The following is a 21,503-nucleotide window of genomic DNA, read 5'->3' as shown; positions in this document are numbered from 1 at the left end:
AACATTTAGATTTCTTTAATTTAACTGAACTCTAAGTATCATCTATGTTGCATTGAACCATCGTAAGTAAGTTATTTATATTTATAGAGCTTTTCTAGACCAGGGTCACAAAGAACTTAAACAATCAAAACAATATTCAATTAAATATATACTTTAAAGATCAACATAAGACAAACACAAGAGTCTCAGAGAATCAAGGAAAAGCTCAAATGAAAGTGTCTTGAGATGTTTCTTGAAGGAGTCAGTAGATCATCAAACACAGATGTTTCTTGAAGGAGTCAGTAGATCATCAAACACAGATGTTTCTTGAAGGAGTCAGTAGATCATCAAACACACATGTTTCTTGAAGGAGTCAGTAGATCATCAAACACAGATGTTTCTTGAAGGAGTCAGTAGATCATCAAACACAGATGTTTCTTGAAGGAGTCAGTAGATCATCAAACACAGATGTTTCTTGAAGGAGTCAGTAGATCATCAAACACAGATGTTTCTTGAAGGAGTCAGTAGATCATCAAACACACATGTTTCTTGAAGGAGTCAGTAGATCATCAAACACAGATGTTTCTTGAAGGAGTCAGTAGATCATCAAACACACATGTTTCTTGAAGGAGTCAGTAGATCATCAAACACACATGTTTCTTGAAGGAGTCAGTAGATCATCAAACACAGATGTTTCTTGAAGGAGTCAGTAGATCATCAAACACAGATGTTTCTTGAAGGAGTCAGTAGATCATCAAACACAGATGTTTCTTGAAGGAGTCAGTAGATCATCAAACACAGATGTTTCTTGAAGGAGTCAGTAGATCATCAAACACACATGTTTCTTGAAGGAGTCAGTAGATCATCAAACACAGATGGTTCTTGAAGGAGTCAGTAGATCATCAAACACAGATGTTTCTTGAAGGAGTCAGTAGATCATCAAACACACATGTTTCTTGAAGGAGTCAGTAGATCATCAAACACAGATGGTTCTTGAAGGAGTCAGTAGATCATCAAACACAGATGTTTCTTGAAGGAGTCAGTAGATCATCAAACACACATGTTTCTTGAAGGAGTCAGTAGATCATCAAACACATATGTTTCTTGAAGGAGTCAGTAGATCATCAAACACAGAGATGGTTCCAAAGCTTAGGAGCAACAGTCTGGAAGGATTTCTCTCCTCTGGTCCGGAAGTTCAGGAACTATCAGTAGATTCTGATCCACAGACCTCAGAGCCCGAGCTGGGGTGTAAGTCTGGATCAGATCACTGATGGAAGGTCTGACCATGAATAGATCTGAAAGTAAGAACCAGAATTTAAAAATGATCCTGAAAGAAACTGGCAGCCAGTGAAGAGTTTGAAGGAGAAATGTGAGTTCTTCTACTAGAGCAGCCAGTGAAGAGTTTGAAGGAGAAATGTGAGTTCTTCTACTAGAGCAGCCAGTGAAGAGTTTGAAGGAGAAATGTGAGTTCTTCTACTAGAGCGGCTCAGAATTCTGGCTGCAGAGTTTAGTATGAACTGCAGGCGAGAAGATCCTTCTGGTTTAGACACTAAATAAACTGTTACAATAGTGTCAACGACACAAACACATTATAAGATCCAGATCATGTTGTGACATCATTTCAGTTTATAGATTTTTCTCATTGAAACAGTTTGTGTCAGTTTTGTTCAGTGTTGAACTAGAGACGTTTATCAAACACCAGGTTCCTCAGTTTGACTGACATAAGTCACTCAAGTACTGACTCGACCCTGAACTTTATCATCAGGAGCAATAGCGTCCTAACAAGGTGTGAGAAAGTATGTTCTTTCTTTTACGAAACTGTATTAATTTTTCCTCTTTTTTTTCAAAACAAATCTTCGTTTATGTCATCATAACCTTTATAGTGTATAGAAAGTAAAACCAATGTATAAAGTCTGAGCTCAGTCACACACATGAGACTCAGTTCGTCCAGTTTGAAGGACCATGTTGAGTGTTTTAGCTTCAGCATCAAGTGTTGGATCAACTCTCCTCAGGTGTGAGTCCTCCCCTGAGGAAGATCGCCCTGAAGCTGAAGCAGAAGAAGGTGATCGAGCAGAAGGGAGACCAGATCCTCATCAGGACCAGCAGCATCTTCAGGAACTACACGCTGTCCTTCACAGTGGGTCAGGAGTTCGAGGAGTTCACCCTGGACAACAGACACGTGAAGGTCAATATCTACTGCCACGCAGAACATGTTGGTTCTGGATCAGCTTTTCTTACTTTCCTTCTGTGCAGTCGCTGGTGACGTGGGAAGGAGAGAAGCTGGTGTGTGTTCAGACCGGAGAGAAGAGGAGCCGAGGCTGGATCCACTGGGTCGAGGAGGACCAGCTGCATCTGGTGCGACAACATACTATTGACATGTTTTCATGTGACTCTGGTGGTTTCTTTCTCCAGGAGCTGCACTGTGAAGGACAAGTGTGTCGGCAAGTCTTCACCAGAACCGTCAACGAGTGAAGTTTGTGTTTGAATGATTTGACTGACAGGCTGATGGACGTCATGATCTTCATGTTCCAAACACAGCACTAGATGTCAGCAGAGGTTCGTTTTCTTGTCGCAGGAGCGGCTGCGAGAAGAAATCCACTTTATTGAGTTGAATATTTGTTTTTCATGTAAATAAACTAGAATCTATTTTATGGATTCGACTGATTCTTTGTGATCTCCAGCTCGTGCAGGTGAAGGAAATGTGTTAATGGTTGTGTGCATTTAAAAAAAATATATATATATATTTGAGACATCTACATGTTGAAAACACGTTTTTGGGCTCAAGTATGTTTATCTCTCAACAATACTCGCTTAATAATAAATGAGTAATTAAGACGTTTCATTTCAACTTTGATTCATTTAAAATTATGTCAATATAATTTTTTTTTGTCGTTTCTGGAGTTTTGAGATCGTTGAATTCTAGAATGTGATTAATAAAGTGACACATTTGGTAAGTAAATAATTATATAGATAAGAATAGAGCTTTTCCAGACCAGGGTCACAAAGCGCTTAAACAATCCAAACAGTTTCACTCGTTCAGGAATCTTGCTTCACGTCAGGACCACAAAACAAGGTCATTGTACAGGCTCTGGAGTGACGTATTGATCATGAGGTTTATGACTTCATGATCACGAAATCTTATATTTCTGACGTCAATCAAAGCTCAGCGCGAGATGATAAACAAAACTCGCGAAGCTCCTCCTCCGGTGTCACGTGACGTGATCCAGAACCAAAATGGCTGCTGTTGTATTTTGACGTGTAATAGCAGACACTTTTCTTTTTGTTTCATTCATGAGATAAAACCTGCAGACCACAGGTTTCTCTGCTCGACCTCGCCTCGCCAACCCTCACACGCCACTGTCTCGGTGGAAACCTCGCCGACGATCCAAACTGACACATATCTGCTGGTTCTGATCGACTATGCATGTCTAGTTGAGATTGAAGGCTAACTTGATTGATGCTAACTTGGTCGCGATGGAGGAGTTAAGCGCAGACGAGGTAACTTCAAACACACCTTCGATTCATTTGTATATGTATCTGTTCTAAATGTTCTGTTCTGCGATGGAATGTGTTTATTCACTGGATGACAGTATGTTTTTTTGTTGATGCTAACATACTAGCATTATCTGCTGCGAGAAAATCGTCCTCGACATTCTTCATCTTTTTCCAAAAACAACTAGAGTTCTTCTCCTCACATGCCAGTCCTGTGTCGCACCAGATGCTGATGAATACAATTCAAATTCACGTCGCAGTTCATGTGATACATCCGATGTTTCCCGGCCATGTATGAGCCTGTGCTCGCTGTGTGTCGACGCTAGGCTAACTTTAGCTTCATGTAAACACGTTAAACAATGACATGTTTTCATCGCAGTCCAGAAAAACCTTATAACGGCCTTCATGGCGATGAATGTTTCGTTTCGCCTCATCGTGGTGTTTAAGCTGACATTGCTCACGTTTGTTTTTGCCAAGTGCCGAATATTAGTGAAGCGACTCAGCATAAAACCCGGTGGCAGAACCGTTGAGCAATACACGGTGGGCCTGATACACCTCCGTGTCGAACCATCACATTACACTTGGATGATGTTTATGTTGAATCTACTCCGAGTCATGATTTAGAACAATTACATCTTTTTATTTACATTACATGACGCATGACTTGCTTCTAATCTCCAAATTACGTTTAATCTAAATTTAATATGAATATTAACTGCTACCATTTTGTTTTATTATGTTGTTTTAATCTTCCACCTCCTGCTTTCATTGTATTTTGTGATTTGATAGTATTGTGTTATTTTATTGTGAAGCCACCTTTAGTGTCTTAAATAGAAAATATTATTATTATAAACTCATTTGTCTATCATTTTAGGGAGTCAGTCCAATGTTTGTTTTCTGTTTAGATCCGCAGAAGGAGACTTGCCCGGCTAGCTGGGGGCCAGACTTCACAGCCATGCACCCCCCTCAGTACACCTCTAACATCCCCACAAAGAGAGACCCCACCTGGACCCATCGCCGGACCCTCAAGTGCCACTTCCCAACCCCTGCCACCAGCTGCCTCTCAATCGTTGGGGCTCAATGTTCACAGTGGTACTCCGCTCACTTCTCCGATGGGCACGTCTGGTAAGAAACCAGAATACTTTGTACATCACTATTTGATTTCTTGAAAAGCTATTTAGTTTTACTAGTGATTATGTCGAGGATTGCCTTATGGTTGGAAAGTAAACATTCTTCACTTCCGTTACATAGTGAAAGTGAAATGATCTTTGTGCCATTTTGATATTTCATCAGCTGGAACTTGTCAGAAGGAGACGAACATGAATATAAGTTTACTTTTGGTTTTGATGTTCTATTGGGATTTTTGACTTCTTGGTTGTTAATATGCAACTGATCAATAACTTCATTCAACTGAAGATTAGTTGAATGATTATAACTGTGTAATAATTAACAGATGATAAATATGGATTAAGTCAAGGGTTTAATCATTTTACAATGAAGAGTTTATTGACCCGTCGAGGACAGGTGCGACATACTCGACTCAAATGTTTCCTACAATCATTCTAAAAAAGAAAGCGACCTCTCTTTCGTCCAGGAGTGGTGTATGGCAGTCAAAGCAGCGAAGGTGTGAGCTCTCTGTCCAGCTCACCTTCCAACAGCCTTGAAACTCAGTCCCAGAGTTTGTCCCGATCACAGAGCATGGACATCGACACGGCCTCCTGTGAAAAGAGGTTGGTTGTTAGGAACGGTTTCATAACCAAAATGTAGAGCTACATGTGACCCAATGGAGGATTTGAATTCCTCTGAAAATATAGATTTTAAATCATGCTTCTTCTTTTCACATTAAATAGAGACTGGAATAAATATACTTGTATAAAAATGCTAATTTCTCCAACCATTATATTTAATGTTTTGGTTTGAATATAAATGCGGTTATTATTGAAAATACATATTTTGGTTGCATCTGCGTGAGACGTTGAAATATGTGATGTGCTAACAACTCCCTCTTCGCAGCATGTCCCAGGTGGACGTTGACTCAGGGATAGAAAACATGGAGGTTGAGGAGAGCGACCGCAGGGAGAAGAGAAACTTGACTGAGAAGGTAAACTTGTTTACAGATTTGATACTTTTATCTAGTATTTGAATCAATGGACGTTTGACGTTTCAATGTATAACAATGAGTTCACATACGTTTGTCACCTATGATGACAAATTCTCAAATATCTATGTTCATGTAGGATTCCTCGGCCAACTCTGATGTCTCGGAGGAGCAGGCTCTGCAGCTCATTTGTAAGATCCTCCGCGTATCGTGGAAGGAGCAGGATCGAGATGTCATTTTTCTCCCTTCACTGGCCACTGAGTTTCACCTGAACCCTCAAGATGGTGAGTTATTCTTGTTGTTGCGACTCAAACCACAGAGAACTGAGACGTAAGATGAACTCCTGTGAGGATATTGGATTGGTTTCTTTCAGCAGTACACTTTTCTGTTGTGTTTTACTTTGAGCTATTAGCCATGTAGTGACACCAACAACACTATCTTGTATTAGTTTATAGTTTACACTGACTGTTCAGCCCATTAAACCCATGAGGTCACTCTTAAAATAAAGCGCAGGTTATGTTATCATAGATTAATGTTGGATTATCATCAATGTTATTCTAAAAGTGTTTCTTGAATAGAGTCGATGTTCTTGTTCTGTCCTGCAGTATACTCTGACTTCAAAGACCTGATCGGCCAGATCTTGATGGAAGTCCTGATGTTGTCCACCCAGTCACGTGTCCACAACCCATTTGCCAGTTTGACGGCCACTTCTAAGCCAATCACAGCAGCCAAAGCTCCTGAACACCACTTGACTCTGGTGCAGCCGTCCAGCCCCATGGCTCCCAGTGCCGGCTCTTTCGGAGGAAGCTCTGTGTCAAGGCAAGTGTCTGCTGTAGTTACCCTGTAATAACCACGAGGCTCTGGACTCTCTGTGTCTTGTTATCCATCATTATCTGCAATTCTGGATTTCTTTATTCATTTTCTTCCATTTTTTCTTCTTCATTTCCTCCTCAACTCTGGTATTTCTAGTCTGTATGGATGTGGTAGTCCTCACCCGATGGCTCTGGACGTAGCCAAGTCACCCCCGCCCTCCCTTTCCTCCTCCTCTACAGCCTCTACTCCCTCCACTCCCTCCACTCCACAGTTCATTGTCCCACCCAGTCCTCCCACCCCTTCTTCTTCAAGACACTCCCTCCACAGTCCGTCAGCTCCGATGCCGATCTCCCACCACTATCGGCCCTACCCGGTCACTTCTCACTGGGGGGCAGCGATCCCAGCCAGTCCCAACCACAGAGCTTCAGGTTTCTTTGGACCCTCTCCTAGTCCTTCAGGGCCTTCTGCACCCCCCAACACCCCGGTCCCCATGCCTCCTCCCAGCCCACAGTCCCACTCCATGAGTCCAGCAGCTCGTCCGCTCCCCTCCACTCTACCTCAACTGGTTCCCCCTTCTCCCAGAACCAGTGCCCGGCAGGCAGCGTTTGCCTCCAGGATGCCTCCATCGAGGTATTTAAGTGTGAGAACATCCTGACATCCAAGCCGACGAACATTATATTACTTTCATTGAACTCAATAGATCGATGAGTTAATATTTAGAAAGCATGAGTATAGAATATCTAACGACGCTGAAGCTCCATTTCTGTTCGCCTTTACCTCTTTTTTTATGTTTCTCACAACACTTCTCTTCCTCACCTTGTTAGTTCTCTGTCGCTGCTGTTGTTCGCCCTCTCTGACATGTCTCGGGATAGCAGTGATGAAGAGGAGGAGGAGGATTTTTCACATGTTCAGTTTGGTAGCAGGTACACCAGGGCATGCTGTGTGCGTGTGCGTCACTTAACCTGCGCAGTACTGGCATGTATCGGTGCGACAACACGACTTGCAGCCCGATGAGTGGAAAATAGATTTATTGACACTTTTAAAAAAGATCTACCAGCTGTATGTAACATACAGTTATAGGGCTACACTCAACAGTCTAATGCTAAGAGATTTCAAAATGATCATTCCTAATTTCCTTCCAGCTGTTCTCCTTGATGTACACAACTCTTTATTCCAGGAAGCAGGTCATGATTAGAATTTATGGTGGTATTGACAACACGATGGTGTCCAAAATGGTTCTCCTTCAGATGCAGGGTTCAAGGGTCGCCCGGGGCAAAGTGTCCACGGCCTGCACCGCTTCAATAAACGGCAAATCTAATTACTACTTTTCTGCCTGGGCGCTCGCTCACATGCAGGTTGGGATGGTCAGTCTGACCGCTAACGGCTTGTTAAAGTGACATTCAATGCACTAATCCTGGTTTAGACTAACACTAATAATGATTATCCTGTGTGACGTTTGTTTCTTTCACAGGCCTTGAGAGCAAACCAGATAAAAACAATTTATTCTGGTTACCCATGATCCCTTGTTTTTTTCATTGTCACCTTTATTTGTGTATGTGCAGTCTTGGTGCGTGTGGAGGGGGAATGTCGAGCGATTCAACCAGCGACCGCTTCACTATTGAGACATGCAAGGAAACTGAGATGCTGAACTACCTCATCGAGCGCTTTGACAGTGTTGGCATGGAGGAGAGAAAAGCCCCTAAGGTCATATGAAGTTTATATTTGTTTGATTTGTTCTATCCTCTTGCTTTCGTTTGACATGAGAGGACATTCAAGTCATTTTCTCCTGATATTTCCTTCCCTCAGATGTGTAGCCAACCAAACGTGAGCCAGCTTCTCAGCAACATCCGCTCTCAGTGTATTTTCCACGTTGCCCTGGTTTTGCAAGGCGTCTTGACCCAACCTCGGTACGCTTTTCATCGTCCGTAATGTTTAGTACATTCTGTTCCCTTTCATTTCTGAGTCTCCATGGCAACGGCGCCTTCTCTTCACTCACAAAAATGATGCTTCCACTCTCCCCCTCTGCCTGTCACCACCACAGAAGCCCCCTGCAGCAGTCCCTGCTGGTCCCTTACATGCTTTGTCGGAATCTTCCGCACGGCTTTATTCAGGAGCTGGTGCGCATCACCCACCAGGAGGAGGAGGTGTTTCGACAGGTTTGTAGGAAACGTGTCCATCTTGAAATTAAACGTCTGTTTTTCTGTCCCTGACTAGACCCTGGTCTAGAAAAGCGCTATATAAATACAAATTACTTACTTGCTTACTTCTCAAACCATACCTTCTCTTTTCTGTCCAACGTCTTATTTACTTTCGTTCAGCTCACATCGCTTTATCCTGCATTAAATATCCAAATGGATTCTTGAAGATGAAACCATTAGACACTTACCTGCGAGCTGAAATAAGTTTGACTGACACGCCTCAATTCTGGTTTCAGATCTTCATTCCTATCCTCCAAGGACTTGCTCTGGCAGTGAAAGAATGTTCCTTCGACAGTGATAACTTTAAATTTCCTCTCATGGTAAGACTGACGTGAAGAATTTGATTCTAGTTCACTTTTACTAAAAAGACATTCTGAATTCACTCTCCAGGCATTAGCAGAACTCTGCGAGATCAAATATGGGAAAAGTCATCCAGTGTGCAGTTTGGTGAGTAAAAAACACTGTCAATCAAAGTGTGCTGAAGACAAGGGTTTTCTTTTAACGTAGGACATGAATAACACGATTAAATGAGCCACAATTTATTTCTTACTTAATTTAAAAGGATCATTTTGTTGCATTCCCTGAAACACACAGAGCCTGGCAACTGTTGTGTGCCGTTGCCATGCCGACCATTCCTGTCTATGCGGTTTCTGTGAAAGCCATCACTTACTCAGTATTCTTTTGGCTCTGCTCTGCTGAGGACAAACAGTGACTGGATCTGCACCCCTTCACGTTCAGCCCCCCCACGTTTAAAATCAAATCAATAAAAATTGATCTCTTATTACTTCTCTTGGAACTGAAAATATTGAACTTTCACTTTGCTGTTCTTATGTTGGCTCCTCTTGTGTTCTGTGCAGGTGACATCCATCCCTCTGTGGTGTCCAAAGCCTCTGAGCCCAGGCTGCGGCAGAGAGGTCCAGAGACTTTCATATCTGGGAGCTTTCTTCAGCCTCTCGGTGTTTGCTGAGGATGATGTAAGTCACATCAACAAATGGTTAAACAAATGTATTTCCTATGTATTATTCATTTTCTTCTCAGACAAAAGTTGGAGATAAGTATTTTTCTGGTCCGGCCATCACAATGGAGAACACGAGAGTGGTCAGTCAGTCGCTGCAACACTATCTGGAGTCTGCACGAGTGAGTCGGCCCACCCAGGAAAACAGGAAGTTATTCTCTCGCTGGAAGATGACGTTTCCTCCTCTTCTCTCAGGGTGATTTGTTCAAGACTCTTCACAGCATCCTGCTCAACGGAGAGACACGAGATTTAGCCCTGAATTATATGGCAGCTTTAGTGAACTACAATGTGAAAAAAGCCCAGTTGCAGGTGAGTTTTCCTTCCCTTCAGTGTGATTAATGAAGATAATAATGATAATAGTAATAATACATTTTACTTATATTGCACTTTTCCTCAAACATGACCTCAATGTGCTACAGTAGTAAAAACGAGTAAAAGAGAAAGGTTAAAAGTCAACAATTATAATAAAAAACATTTTCAGGCCTTTCTTGAAAGAGTCCAGGCTCTTAGTAGCCCTCAGTTCTAGAGGCGTGGTGCGGCTGATGGTGGAGATCCTTGTACTCGTCGTTCATTTCTAACGTTTCCCTCTATAGACGGATGACAAGCTTGTGTCTACTGACGGCTTCATGCTCAACTTCTTATGGGTGCTGCAACAACTGAGCATGAAGATCAAGCTGGAGACTGTGGATCCCTTCTACATCTTCCATCCTCGCTGTCGCCTCGCCCTCAGTCAAGAGGAGACGCGTCTGAAAGCAACCATGGAGGAGCTGAAGAGCTGGCTGACCGATCTGCGTGAGTCATCCATTTCTACCACTTGAAATATTGTTCTTGGAACCTGCTTTTGGTGGAGATATGAACCATGTTCTCCTCTTCATGTGTGCAGATGAAGACCCAAACAAGTTCTCAGAGCCCAAGTTCCCCACCGAGTGTTTCTTCTTCACGCTGCACACTCACCATCTGTCCATCTTGCCCGGCTGCAGGCGTTACATCCGCAGGTTACGAGCCATTCGTGAACTCAACAGGTAGAAAAACGCACACTTTTGGACGTCATTACAGGAGATTTCGTTCTTCACAGCGTTTGTCTTTGTGTTCCTCGTAGGACGGTGGAGGAGCTGAAGAACAGTGAAGGGCAATGGAAAGATTCTCCACTGGCCAGTAGACACAGAGAGATGCTGAAGCGATGCAAAACACAGCTGAAGGTGTGTTCGACAAACCATCACGCTACACACCTGATGTTTAATCGTGTCATTTAGACGAGGATGAATGAGCGGTTCCACAAGTTCATCATCTTTTCATGCTGCAAAGTGATGATAACATTGTGTGACTTTTGCTGTCAGAAACTTGTGCGAGCCAAAGCTTGTGCTGACGTGGGCCTTCTGGACGAGAACCTGCTGCGCAGATGTCTGCAGTTCTACAGCACCGTCATCCAGCTCATCCTTCGCATGGTGGACCCGGCGTACCCAAAGTGAGCCTCAGCTTTTCTCTGACGCACACTAGTGCACGTGGGGCAGAAGTGACGACACGAGTGGCCCAGAGAAGGTTAAAGAGTCTGACATGATTTCTTCTTCTCTTCGACAGCATCACACTGCCCCTCAACTCAGAAATTCCTAAAAGCTTTGCAGCTCTTCCCGAGTTCTACGTTGAAGATGTGGCTGAGTTTTTGCTGTTTGTTGTGCAGTGAGTATATTTTTGTGACATTTAAAATGGTACATATTATTATATTATTCATGCTTATATTCATGTAAAATCCAATAATGAAAATGAACATAAAATAAATGATGCTTCTTTTACTCAAAACAATACATGCGTAAACTTAAACCTTGCTTTGAAATGTTTTTGGATAAAAGAAAACCCGACATGAGTTTTTGAGGTATTTTTAAATGTCATCGTCTCTGAAGCTTTTCTTCTCGGTCCCTCGCAGGTATTCCCCGCAGGTCTTGTACGAGCCGTGCGTTCAGGACATCGTCACGTTTCTGGTGGTGTTCATCTGCAGCCAGAACTACATCAGGAACCCTTATCTCATCGCCAAGTTGGTCGAAGTGCTTTTTGTCACGAACCCGGCCGTCCAGCCTCGAACACAGAGGTTCTCTGAGATGATGGAGAACCACCCGCTGTCCATCAAACAGCTGGTGCCCGCCCTGATGAAGTTCTACACAGGTGATGGTTCATGATGGAAACGGAACATTTTTAAAAGTAGTTTGTGACTCGTTCCTCGTCTACTTTTCCACCAGATGTGGAACACACCGGCGCCACCAGTGAGTTCTACGACAAGTTCACCATACGGTACCACATCAGCACCATCTTCAAGAGTCTCTGGCAGAACATTGCTCACCACGGAACCTTCATAGAAGAGTTCAAGTAAGTTGAGGGAGTCGACGTGTCCCTCGAGGAGTCTAATGATCCTTCGCTGCAGCTCCGGCAAACAGTTTGTGCGCTACATCAACATGCTGATCAACGACACCACGTTCCTGCTGGACGAGAGCCTCGAGTCCCTGAAGCGGATCCACGAGGTTCAAGAGGAAATGAAAAACAAAGAGCAGTGGGACCAGCTACCCAGGGTTCGTTGGCCACATTTGTAGATCATTTTTATGACTCTCATAATCAAATCTGATGAACATTTGTAATAATTAGGTTGAATAGAAAAGTGAAAGTGTTTCTTGATTCAGGATCAGCAGCAGAGCCGACAATCCCAGCTGACTCAGGACGAGCGAGTGTCTCGCTCCTATCTGGCCTTGGCCACCGAGACGGTGGAAATGTTCCACATTCTCACCAAGCAGGTCCAGAAGCCTTTCCTCAGGCCTGTGAGTGTGGACGAGCGCCTGGTGCACATCAGTGAACCATCTTCAACTCTAACCTTCGCCTCCTCACCTCAGGAACTGGGGCCTCGTTTAGCTGCCATGCTCAACTTTAACCTCCAGCAGCTCTGTGGGCCGAAGTGTCGCGACCTGAAGGTGGAGAACCCGGAGAAGTACGGTTTCGAGCCCAAGAAGCTTTTAGACCAGTTAACCGACATCTACCTGCAGCTGGACTGTGCCCGCTTCGCTAAAGCTATCGCGGACGACCAGGTGAGCTGCGTCGACTCGACAATCTGAGAAACGAGTTAAACCTTCTCTGACATGTTTTCACTCAAACTGGTCTATTGATGAATGTTTGTCTGTGATGGAGGCTTGTGTGTCCGAGTGAGAACTCTGATGAAACCGTGTCGTTTAAAGAGCAAAGAATCAAGAGTTCAGGTGCAACTTTAGGTTAACGAAGTTACGCCTGGTGATGTTGTTTTAGTTTGAGTCAGAGGCTCCCAGTTCTCGAGCTGAAAAGTTCTCAGAGTTGTTCAGTTTTTCTTAAGATGGACTTTGTTTATTGGCTCGTGTTATTTAAGTGTCTAATCTGAATCTTTGAAATGCTCATCTCCGGTGTCTCTGTTGTCTCAGCGCTCGTACAGCCGAGAGCTCTTTGAAGAAGTCATATCAAAGATGAGGAAAGCCGGAATCAAATCCTCCATAGCCATTGAAAAATTCAAGCTGCTATCAGAGAAAGTGGAGGAAATCGTGGCCAAGAACTCTCAGTCCGAGATGGACTACAGTGACGCGCCGGACGAGTTCAAAGGTGGGTGGATGTTAATGTTCGACAAAGATGTTAATCCTGGTTTTGGAAACGTATTTGAGGATGTAAATATCTTTGGGGAAAGTTCTTAAATCCCAGACAGGGTCCAGGACTCGTAGGAAGAGTCTGTTGTCGGGTCAGTCGGGTCAGTCGGTGCAGACAGACACGGTCGTCAAGCACCTCCGTTACTGTCAAATTCCAGACATTTGCCAGGGATTTACCAGCTCGTGGGGTCACACAGGACCTCTTGGACGGAGGCTATCCAATAACCAGGGACTTAATATAATCTCGGACGAGGCCCACATGCCGTCTTTGATTTCCTGATACGACCGGCAGCAGACCCAGGGTGCGTGTGCCGACCGGGAGGCCGGTGTCGGGTGACCACGTGGTTGGTGTTCCACGGTTTATTTTCGATGTTTCCGAGTCAAACTGTGACATTTAGCTGCGGAGCCAACAATTGATCGACTCAAAGTAAGATCAGGTTCTCATGCTGTCAAGTGGAGAAATGATGGATTTCAAGATGAGCACTAGAGCTTTCACCAACACTTTCAAGTGGATTCAATACAATTTTACCTCATGGATTAAAAAAAAACAAATTTCAAATAAGTGGTTGTTTTAACAAGTAAAATGCAAAATAAAAAGTGATACTACATGTTACAATCAAAAGAACCACACATGAAATATTCTATTTTTATAATAAACAGACTTTGTAGAGTTTGGATGCTCTTGACAATAAAGACATTTACGCTGCACATCACTGAGGAATCGAACTACCATCCTTTGGTTTGAAGTCGTCACAGAACTCAGTTCTTTACAATCCTGCACGAGGATGAACTGAACTCACGTCGACTGTGACAAATGTGACCAACAGACCCACTGATGGACACTCTGATGACCGACCCTGTGATCCTGCCTTCGGGGAACGTCATGGACCGATCCATCATCCTGCGCCACCTGCTCAACTCCCCCACGGACCCCTTCAACAGGCAGCCGCTCACCGAGAGCATGCTGGAGTCAGGTAATGAGTGAGACCGTACCCCCGCGCTGACATGTTCTTCATGATCTTCATTCACCATCTGCTGTAGTTCCTGAGCTGAAGGAGAGGATCCATGCTTGGATGAGGCAGAAACAAGGTGGACGTCTTGTCTGAGAGCCTCGAGTCACCATGTCTGGCCTACTAACCATCATGAGAAGGACCTGGTCATACTGGCCTGAATCAAGTGTCACCGCCACCAACGACTAAAACAACCTTTTGAATTTGAAGAAGAGCCTGAATTGACTTTTATTCACGTTTATCCCTCTTTTTTTCTTTTTTTTTGACACCTATTACCCTCATTCTAATAAGAAAATAAAGTCAAGAGTTCCGTTTTTTCTGGCGACTTTGTGTAAATGCGTTTGTTAAAATGTTAACATATATTTAATAAGTTAGATATTTGGTTACCATGCTGCACCAAGTTCACCAGCAAGACATTTTGTGATTTTTTTTTTTTTTCTTTTCTTAAACGTTCTTGTTGGCTTTGTTGGAGCGTTTTAGGACTTGGTTCTGGAGAATCTGCCTGGTTTTTGTTGAGTTTGGCCAGAGATGTTGCTGGCTTGGTAAGAACATGAAATGAATCTCAGCTTATCCTCAGCACTGTCATTGAGTAGAGAATGTGCTAAACAAGGTATTAAAAAAACCTTCATTCACATATTGTCTTTGGTTTAAAAAAAAAAATGGTTCAAGTGGAGTCACGAGCGGAACAGACGAGGTTACGAGAGGATGTAACGTGGCCAACAGAATCAAAACATCCACATTTCAAGTGTTTTCCTTCAGGTCACACTGTAGCTAACTCGCTGAACTGGACTGTACATGACCTTTTCACTTCTTACGACATTACTGTTTTTAAAGCTAGGGTTTTAAGCTGAATAAAAGATAAACATTACATCAATGCTTGTGCTTGTTCTTGACGCAGAGAGAAGTGGTTTTTAACTTTCTTTAAGAAGATCAGCTGCTGTGTTTGTGTCTACCTTGACATTCAATTATTATGTTTCTACATCAGCAACAATCGTTTGGCCTCAGAATCACTTCAACACTTCTGACAACACAATCATTTCTCTAGGTTAGATATTTACCAAATAAACACGATTCATATATGACCTTGAAATAAGTGTACTGCAGTTCAATTGTGTGCTAATTGAATAGTTTGAATACAAGTAAATGAAGAGAGAATTCAATTTTAATTCAACGTTAATTAAACAAACTCATTATACTCCGTGTCCGCTAGAGGGCGCTCCTCCGGTGACCCTGGGTGTTGCGGTTCCAGAGAAATCCTGCAGTGTAGCGTCACGAGAGAGAAGCGACTCCGCCCACGACATTTTTTGTCCTGGCCTCCCCATTGGCTGAATCCCACATATGTCACCGAGTCCTCTCTCCCCATTGGCTGCTCGCGCTGTCACTCCGCGCGGCTCTCGGGGAGTTGACGTAATCTCTTCGGTGGATCGCGCCGCGGATCTTATTCCTCCTCCGCCCGCGAGCAGATCCACACCTGAGCAGATCCACACCTGAGCCTCCGCAGAAACACAACTTGCGCCAGGATTATATTCGCCGGAGCCTTAAAATGGGCGTTTTCAACGAGAGCGGACTCGCAGCTCCACTGTGACAACACTGACCGTTAGCTTCATATCCTCGTCAGAGTCTCCAGAGGTGAGTCACACCTTCAACACCTCAAACATCTCCTTATTATCTCACATTTGTTTCGAACTAAATGATATTTTCACTCCAACCCCGAGCGTTCGTCTGCGCTCGCTCCCCGGTGTTAGCATCGGCGGCTAGCATAGCTACTTTAAACGCGCCGTTACATCTTAATGTGACGTTATTTCTCATTTTAAGAGCGAGATAACGTTCTTATCGTGTTGTCGTCACGTGTTCTCTCCGCGGCCACTCGTCCTCCGACATGTCATATAATAACATCGCATCACGACGTCAATAAACAACATAACTGTCGCTAATAAAGGATTAAATGGATGGTGTTGTTAGCATCTCCTCGCACGCGCACACGCACGCGTCCACTCCCTGAACCCCTCGTTATTACAAGAACATTAATGGCTTATTATTCGTGCGCATGTCGGATCGATGGAGAGGAGCTGGAGCTCGAGGACAAGGATAGAGTTTCCTGGGCGTGTGCTCGCGGTGCTGGAGCAGGAATGGCTGCAAGGACGAGGAAACATCTCTGAGCCACTGCTGGGATGACACTACATTAAAATGAACAAACACACACGAGCACAGTCCGTGTTAGCATGACCTGATCATACATGCACATCCATGATCTGTTCATTCTTATTGGAAATGACGTTTGACTTTAAATGAGTCTTTATTTGGATAAATAACCAACAAGCCTCGCTGGATGTCACTGACTTGAGTCTAGATTTGCTTTCGTATGTAAGAATGAAGAAATAAAAGGTCGACGTGAAGACATTTATGTTTTTAAATGAGTCTTTTAGAAGATTTGTATTGACATGACATGTTGCTCTTAATATTGAGTAGTTTTTAATGTACTGGTTTTAATGTAAATACATTGATTAGAATCAGAAACTTGTGTTGCCAGTGTTGTAAACACAACACAATATTTTCTACTGATGTCAGTACAGAATAAAAAAATAAATGAAATGACACCTAAAACAAGCACTAAGGCAGCCGTTCTTTAGATAAACAAAGAGTTGAATCGTTCTTTATTGTACTAATCCATTATCTGTACTAAAATATCAACAATGATTCGATCTGTTTATTCATTTAATTTAGTTTCTCTCGGTTGTTAACACTTGTATGTGTGTGTTTTCTTTCAGGGGGACCACAAACACTTCTGTGGGAGACGCCTTGTTCCGCCAACATGTCGGGGGCTTCTGTGAAAGTCGCCGTCCGGGTCCGACCCTTCAACACCAGGGAAACCAGCAGGGACTCCAAATGTATCATTCAGATGCAAGGCAACACGACAAGTAAGGATCCGACAGGCACACAAAACGTTTGCAAAGAGAGAGTTTGGTGTGTCTGTCACGGTACACACACACACACACACACACACACACACACACACACACGGCCTTCCTTCTTAAAGGGAACTGCAGAATGAGCAAACTGAATGGTGGAACGGTTGGGGGACGAGCCGTCTCATAGAGAAAAGGTTTATCGAGTGAAATTCCTTCCACCTCCTTTGAAAGGGGCTCGCATGCCTGGGGAGCTTGTCTGTTTGAGATGCTGGGTTGGGTGGAAGCAGGACGCACAGGGGTCACTGCCTGGTCGCTTACACTGTCCATTCAAAGCTGTGTCTGAGTTTGTGTTACTGATCTGGAAACTTGTTAGTTTATGGTCGTCTTATCGAGTGCAAACCTCGTCCAGTTGTTGTCAAAGTGAAACTGATAGTCTTTAGACATGAAGACCTACTTTCTTACACGTTACTGCACACATTTGCATTTATTCTATTCATATTTACTGCTTGATGAAGTCGTAAATGATCAATTTCCATGAACCCCTTTTCAAGACCCGGCACCAGATTGAGGAACCACCTGCACATTTGTAAATCTCTGATAAACGGCATAATATTCATCACATTTTACGACAAACTGATCGTGACTGAGGACGTGATCGTCGTCTTTTTATGCAACATTTTCATTTGAAATGTATGATGGAATGTATTTGTCAAAGGATTAGTGAAGAACGTGTCTCATATTTTCTCAAAACACTCTTGTGATTCAACCTGTGACGGTGAGTCATCAGCGACCGAGGATCCAGTGATGAACACGAGCACCTGATTCAAGAGTTCGGATCGGATTTTCTATGCGGCCTGTCTTTGGTCTGTCAGTCAAACTGGACTCCTTCGACTAATCCTGAATATTCCGTGAAGACTGTGCCGCGTCTTTATCCCCGACACTTCCAGAGAGAAGGTCTTTGTGAAAATCCCCGCGACTCCATATTCTTGGATTGTCATCCTGCCGACATGATTCAGATCCGGGGTGACCATGTGTAGCAGAGCCGCAGAGGAATATGTTTGAAAGCAAGAGGCTGCAGCAGATCTGTGTCGTCTGAGGCTTCGACAGATTGCGGAGCAGGAGTAACGTCTGGCAGCGAGCCAGACCTCTTCATCAGGACATTCTTGTCCCGGAAATGGTCTTAGAAGTAACTGAACACGTGACGCGTATAGATTTTAATTGTCCTTGACTTTCTTGTTATCCTGGTTATTCTCAGATCCATTTTATTTTAAGAACATTGCAGTAGTTACATAGATGTGATGTGTGTATATATATATATATATATATATATATATAAATATATATGTGGCTTCTTTGGAAACATTGTAGTTTCATTTATGATTTTATGTGTTTGCCAATGACGTTACGCCCATTAAATTTGTTCTTATAAAGATTCATATTTGTTCACGTGACTCGTGGTCAGAACTTGTGTCTTCACATCTGTGCTGGTTCTTCTTGTCCTTCATTTTTGATCTGACTGAAGGGTCTGATGTTTACACAGTTGTTTATGTTTTAGTCCAACAATGGACAGGAGACGGTCTTGTCCATCACTTTAGACGTGTTCTTAAGACCACCCTGATCTTGTCTGACACCAGATCTGGAACAACATCAGAGCTTCAGGGTTGTTTGGTCAGTCCTGCAGTCGAGGGCAGTGTCTGTAGACCTGACCCTCCTCTCATTGTTGTCTGTCACTCCGGGGCAGATGTTGTCTAGTGTGATTCTCGGGGGGGCAAAGGGAGGCTTTAGTCTCCCCCTCTCTGTCCACTCGCCCCCATAGAGAGTGGTCAGAGGTTGAGGTCAAAGGGGCAGTAAATGAAACACAAGTGAAGACTTCTTTTAGAAGCAGCTTCTTGACCTGCTGATGTCGTAATAAAGAGCTGCTCCATGTTTAAGGAGATCAAACCTTCATTAGAAAACATTTCTTATTCAAGACGTCGGGTCTCATGGTCCACCTTTCACCAGTGAGCAGCTGCTGATGTCTGCGCGGCCAAAGATGGGCAGAAAACCTGAAGAAGATTGTGAAACATCTCAAGGCCATATTGGATGTGATGAAACGAAGACGGTTTGTTCTGCCGTCAGGAATAGTTTAATGTGCGACTGACTGACAAGTTGATTGAACTCAAAGGTCAGCTCATCAATTATAGCTCTTCTTTGAGATGTTGACCTTATGAAGAGCAGAACCAGGCTTGTGTTGACCAGCATGTCAGTTGAACATTTGTTTAATGTTGGCATCTTTGTGACGACAACAACTGAGTCGTCACTACTTGAATATGTGCAGGTTTACGGTCAATTCTTGGTCTATTTCTGTTCATTCATACCACAGATGCATGTGTTGAAGGTGTTCTTCGGTACCACTGAGACCAGGACCGTCACTCAGCAGACTGTCCTGATTGACCCGATTAGGAAGAGTAATCCTCCGGCTTGCTGTAGGTCGCCACACCCTGTGGCCCGTGTAATCCCAGTGACCCTCGCAGGTGTACACACACTTGCACCTGCGCTCAGGGCGTCACATTCTTGTCGCCTCGTGCTGAGACGGTTCCGGGCCTGAGAATGTAAGAATGTAACCGTATGTACGGAGCAGACATTCCACGCTGACCGTCCAAGCGTGATGTTCCTCCGTGCTGTAGAACTACTGATGTGGTCAATGGTCCAACGGGTCATTTTCACTGCTAGGATTTACCCAATAACCCACATCTTCCATCAACAGCTTCAAAGAGTGCGAACGAGAAGGAATGTTGTTTACGGTCTGTTGTTGGACGTCCTTTTGTCCTTCTGATGCTGGGACGCTGCTCTGGATCCGTGAAGGACCGAGATTTGAACCCTCAGTGATGAAGATGAGTCAAGTTGGTGTCATGGAGTGAGTTCGACTGGATGTTGACGTTCTTAGCACTCGATGTTAGACTTGACTTGGTAAAGTTTTCACACTGAAGCTTCTTTAACCTCATGACGTGAAGGATTTGCACAATGTTTTCTCAAAGGGGTTTTGGTCTGAATTACAAACACTTTCAAGTAACGTTCTGTCAGAGGTCAGCGAGGGAAAGTGACCGAGGTTTATATTGACTCTCTGTCCACGTCTCATGCTGACTCATCACCACCTGCTCCATGTTTCACACTTGAGCTGTCGAGACTCGACTGTCTGCACATATTTGTCGTAGAATGTGAGGATTCGTTGGAATTGGACGACAATAAAATGTTAATGTGAGCTGGATGGTGGTTTGTTGGAGGTGGATGATGGGGGAGGGGAGATGTGAGGCAGTCATGGCAGCAGAGACTGTGAAAGTCGGGCACGAGCATTATTCACGTGCAGGACAGCGTGAGGCAGCATCATGGAGCTCTGTTTGCAGGAGTGAGAGACGAGAGCAGCATTTTAAACACTTGAATCTTTCAGGTGTGGATGTGACTCGGGTGTTCGTCTGTGTTTCTCCTGTGGTGGAGTAAATCTTTCTCCAGTGACTCTAGTAATAGAAGTTCAACCACTTCTTGATCAATCCACGTATTGACAGTATTTTCCCTGCAGAATGATCAAGTTGACTCGTTGAAAGATCATAAACATTTAACATTTAAGTGTGGACAGTGTGACCTCGTCGTAGGTGTGAAACGTTGCAAAACTTTGTATAATATGCTCAAAATAATTTAGCCAGTCATTTAGATAACATAACAATTTTAAATTTGACTGACTGTGGATTGTTTTGGGGGATTTTTATGATAATTCCTCCTGAAAGTCATCTTTGATGCGTTTTATTTTGTATATAAAATTTGTATAAAATAGTGGATTGCTAAGAAGTATTAACAAATCCATATGTATTGATTAAGATATTGTGATTATTGTGAGCCTCCAGTGATGTGTTCACTACAGACGGGACACTGTGTTCCACTGACGTTCTCACCTTAACTCCCCTCACTGGGGTTCACTCCGGTTCTGCTGCGACCACAGTCTAGTGTCGTAAACACAATGTGGGTTCAGTGCATTTGAATTCTAACAACATTCTTAGCATAAAGCACATGATTGTGTTTGTAGAACCTCATCTCTGTTGTGTACTTGGTATGTCAATAAACAATCCTGATGAACACACAAATGTCACTTTTCCTTCACCCACAAAATAAAGTTTCTTCTCAAACCTCCAACTGTAATTTGTTCCCTTTTCAAGCCAAACCGACGCTGTTGTCTCGCCTCAGTCTAGTTTCCTCCCACAGTCCAGGACTGGGTTGTGTCTAAATAAGGGAGTTTCATCAGTCGCGGCACGAAAGTTTGTTGAACATAATGCATGTTTGTTTTATTCATGAGCACCATGTTGGCAGTGCCATA

The 21,503-nt window shown here is 43.6% G+C and overlaps 3 protein-coding genes across 10 annotated transcripts in view; all 3 read left to right on the top strand.

The window, feature by feature from the left end:
- The window catches only part of rbp7a (retinol binding protein 7a, cellular), a 3,113-nt gene extending 465 nt beyond the window's left edge, over positions 1-2,648 (top strand). The window contains exons 2-4 of the mRNA XM_087781811.1: positions 1,992-2,164; positions 2,233-2,334; positions 2,392-2,648. Coding sequence (XP_087637937.1) covers positions 1,992-2,164; positions 2,233-2,334; positions 2,392-2,451 — 335 coding nt within the window. The 3' untranslated portion in view covers positions 2,452-2,648. The remainder of the gene's footprint in view (positions 1-1,991; positions 2,165-2,232; positions 2,335-2,391) is intronic.
- A 560-nt stretch (positions 2,649-3,208) lies between these two features.
- Positions 3,209-15,123, top strand: ube4b (ubiquitination factor E4B, UFD2 homolog (S. cerevisiae)). 3 transcript variants are annotated; one of them, XM_087780965.1, is made up of 29 exons: positions 3,209-3,477; positions 4,377-4,596; positions 5,066-5,201; positions 5,485-5,572; positions 5,709-5,853; positions 6,175-6,388; positions 6,539-7,012; positions 7,207-7,305; positions 7,945-8,086; positions 8,189-8,289; positions 8,424-8,538; positions 8,817-8,900; positions 8,971-9,027; positions 9,438-9,554; positions 9,619-9,717; positions 9,791-9,904; positions 10,189-10,387; positions 10,479-10,617; positions 10,695-10,794; positions 10,933-11,060; positions 11,174-11,272; positions 11,517-11,752; positions 11,827-11,953; positions 12,009-12,153; positions 12,262-12,396; positions 12,469-12,660; positions 13,024-13,198; positions 14,067-14,213; positions 14,281-15,123. In XM_087780965.1, exons 1-29 carry the CDS (start codon positions 3,454-3,456, stop codon positions 14,343-14,345), a joined length of 4,116 nt encoding a protein of 1,371 aa, XP_087637091.1. In that variant the 5' UTR covers positions 3,209-3,453; the 3' UTR covers positions 14,346-15,123. The 3 variants fall into 3 exon arrangements, with proteins under 3 accessions (XP_087637091.1, XP_087637089.1, XP_087637090.1); XM_087780963.1 differs by lacking the exons at positions 6,539-7,012; positions 7,207-7,305 and having other exon boundaries at positions 3,210-3,477; XM_087780964.1 differs by lacking the exons at positions 3,209-3,477; positions 4,377-4,596; positions 5,066-5,201; ... (2 more) ...; positions 6,175-6,388; positions 7,207-7,305 and having other exon boundaries at positions 6,511-7,012.
- A 548-nt stretch (positions 15,124-15,671) lies between these two features.
- Positions 15,672-21,503, top strand: part of kif1b (kinesin family member 1B) — a 36,861-nt gene continuing 31,029 nt past the window's right edge. For 4 of the 6 annotated variants that reach the window (XM_087782187.1, XM_087782189.1, XM_087782186.1 and 1 more), the window contains exons 1-2: positions 15,676-15,878; positions 17,018-17,167. In XM_087782187.1, the coding sequence (XP_087638313.1) occupies positions 17,062-17,167 (106 nt within the window). In that variant the 5' untranslated portion in view covers positions 15,676-15,878; positions 17,018-17,061. Of the gene's footprint in view, positions 15,879-17,017; positions 17,168-21,503 lie in introns of all 6 variants that reach the window. The other 2 variants (XM_087782188.1, XM_087782190.1) reach the window with 2 other exon arrangements.

Source organism: Callionymus lyra, chromosome 19, assembly GCF_982586985.1.
Source record: "Callionymus lyra chromosome 19, fCalLyr1.hap1.1, whole genome shotgun sequence".
NCBI lineage: Eukaryota > Metazoa > Chordata > Actinopteri > Syngnathiformes > Callionymidae > Callionymus > Callionymus lyra.
This window is presented reverse-complemented; position numbering and strand designations above follow the sequence as displayed.

Coding starts and splice junctions, on each gene's coding strand:
- ube4b (XM_087780965.1), top strand. CDS start 3,454: ATGGAGGAGTTAAGCGCAGACGAG. Junction 5,573..5,708: donor AGAGAAACTTGACTGAGAAG/GTAAACTTGTTT, acceptor ATGTTCATGTAG/GATTCCTCGGCCAACTCTGA. Junction 11,753..11,826: donor CCTGATGAAGTTCTACACAG/GTGATGGTTCAT, acceptor CTTTTCCACCAG/ATGTGGAACACACCGGCGCC.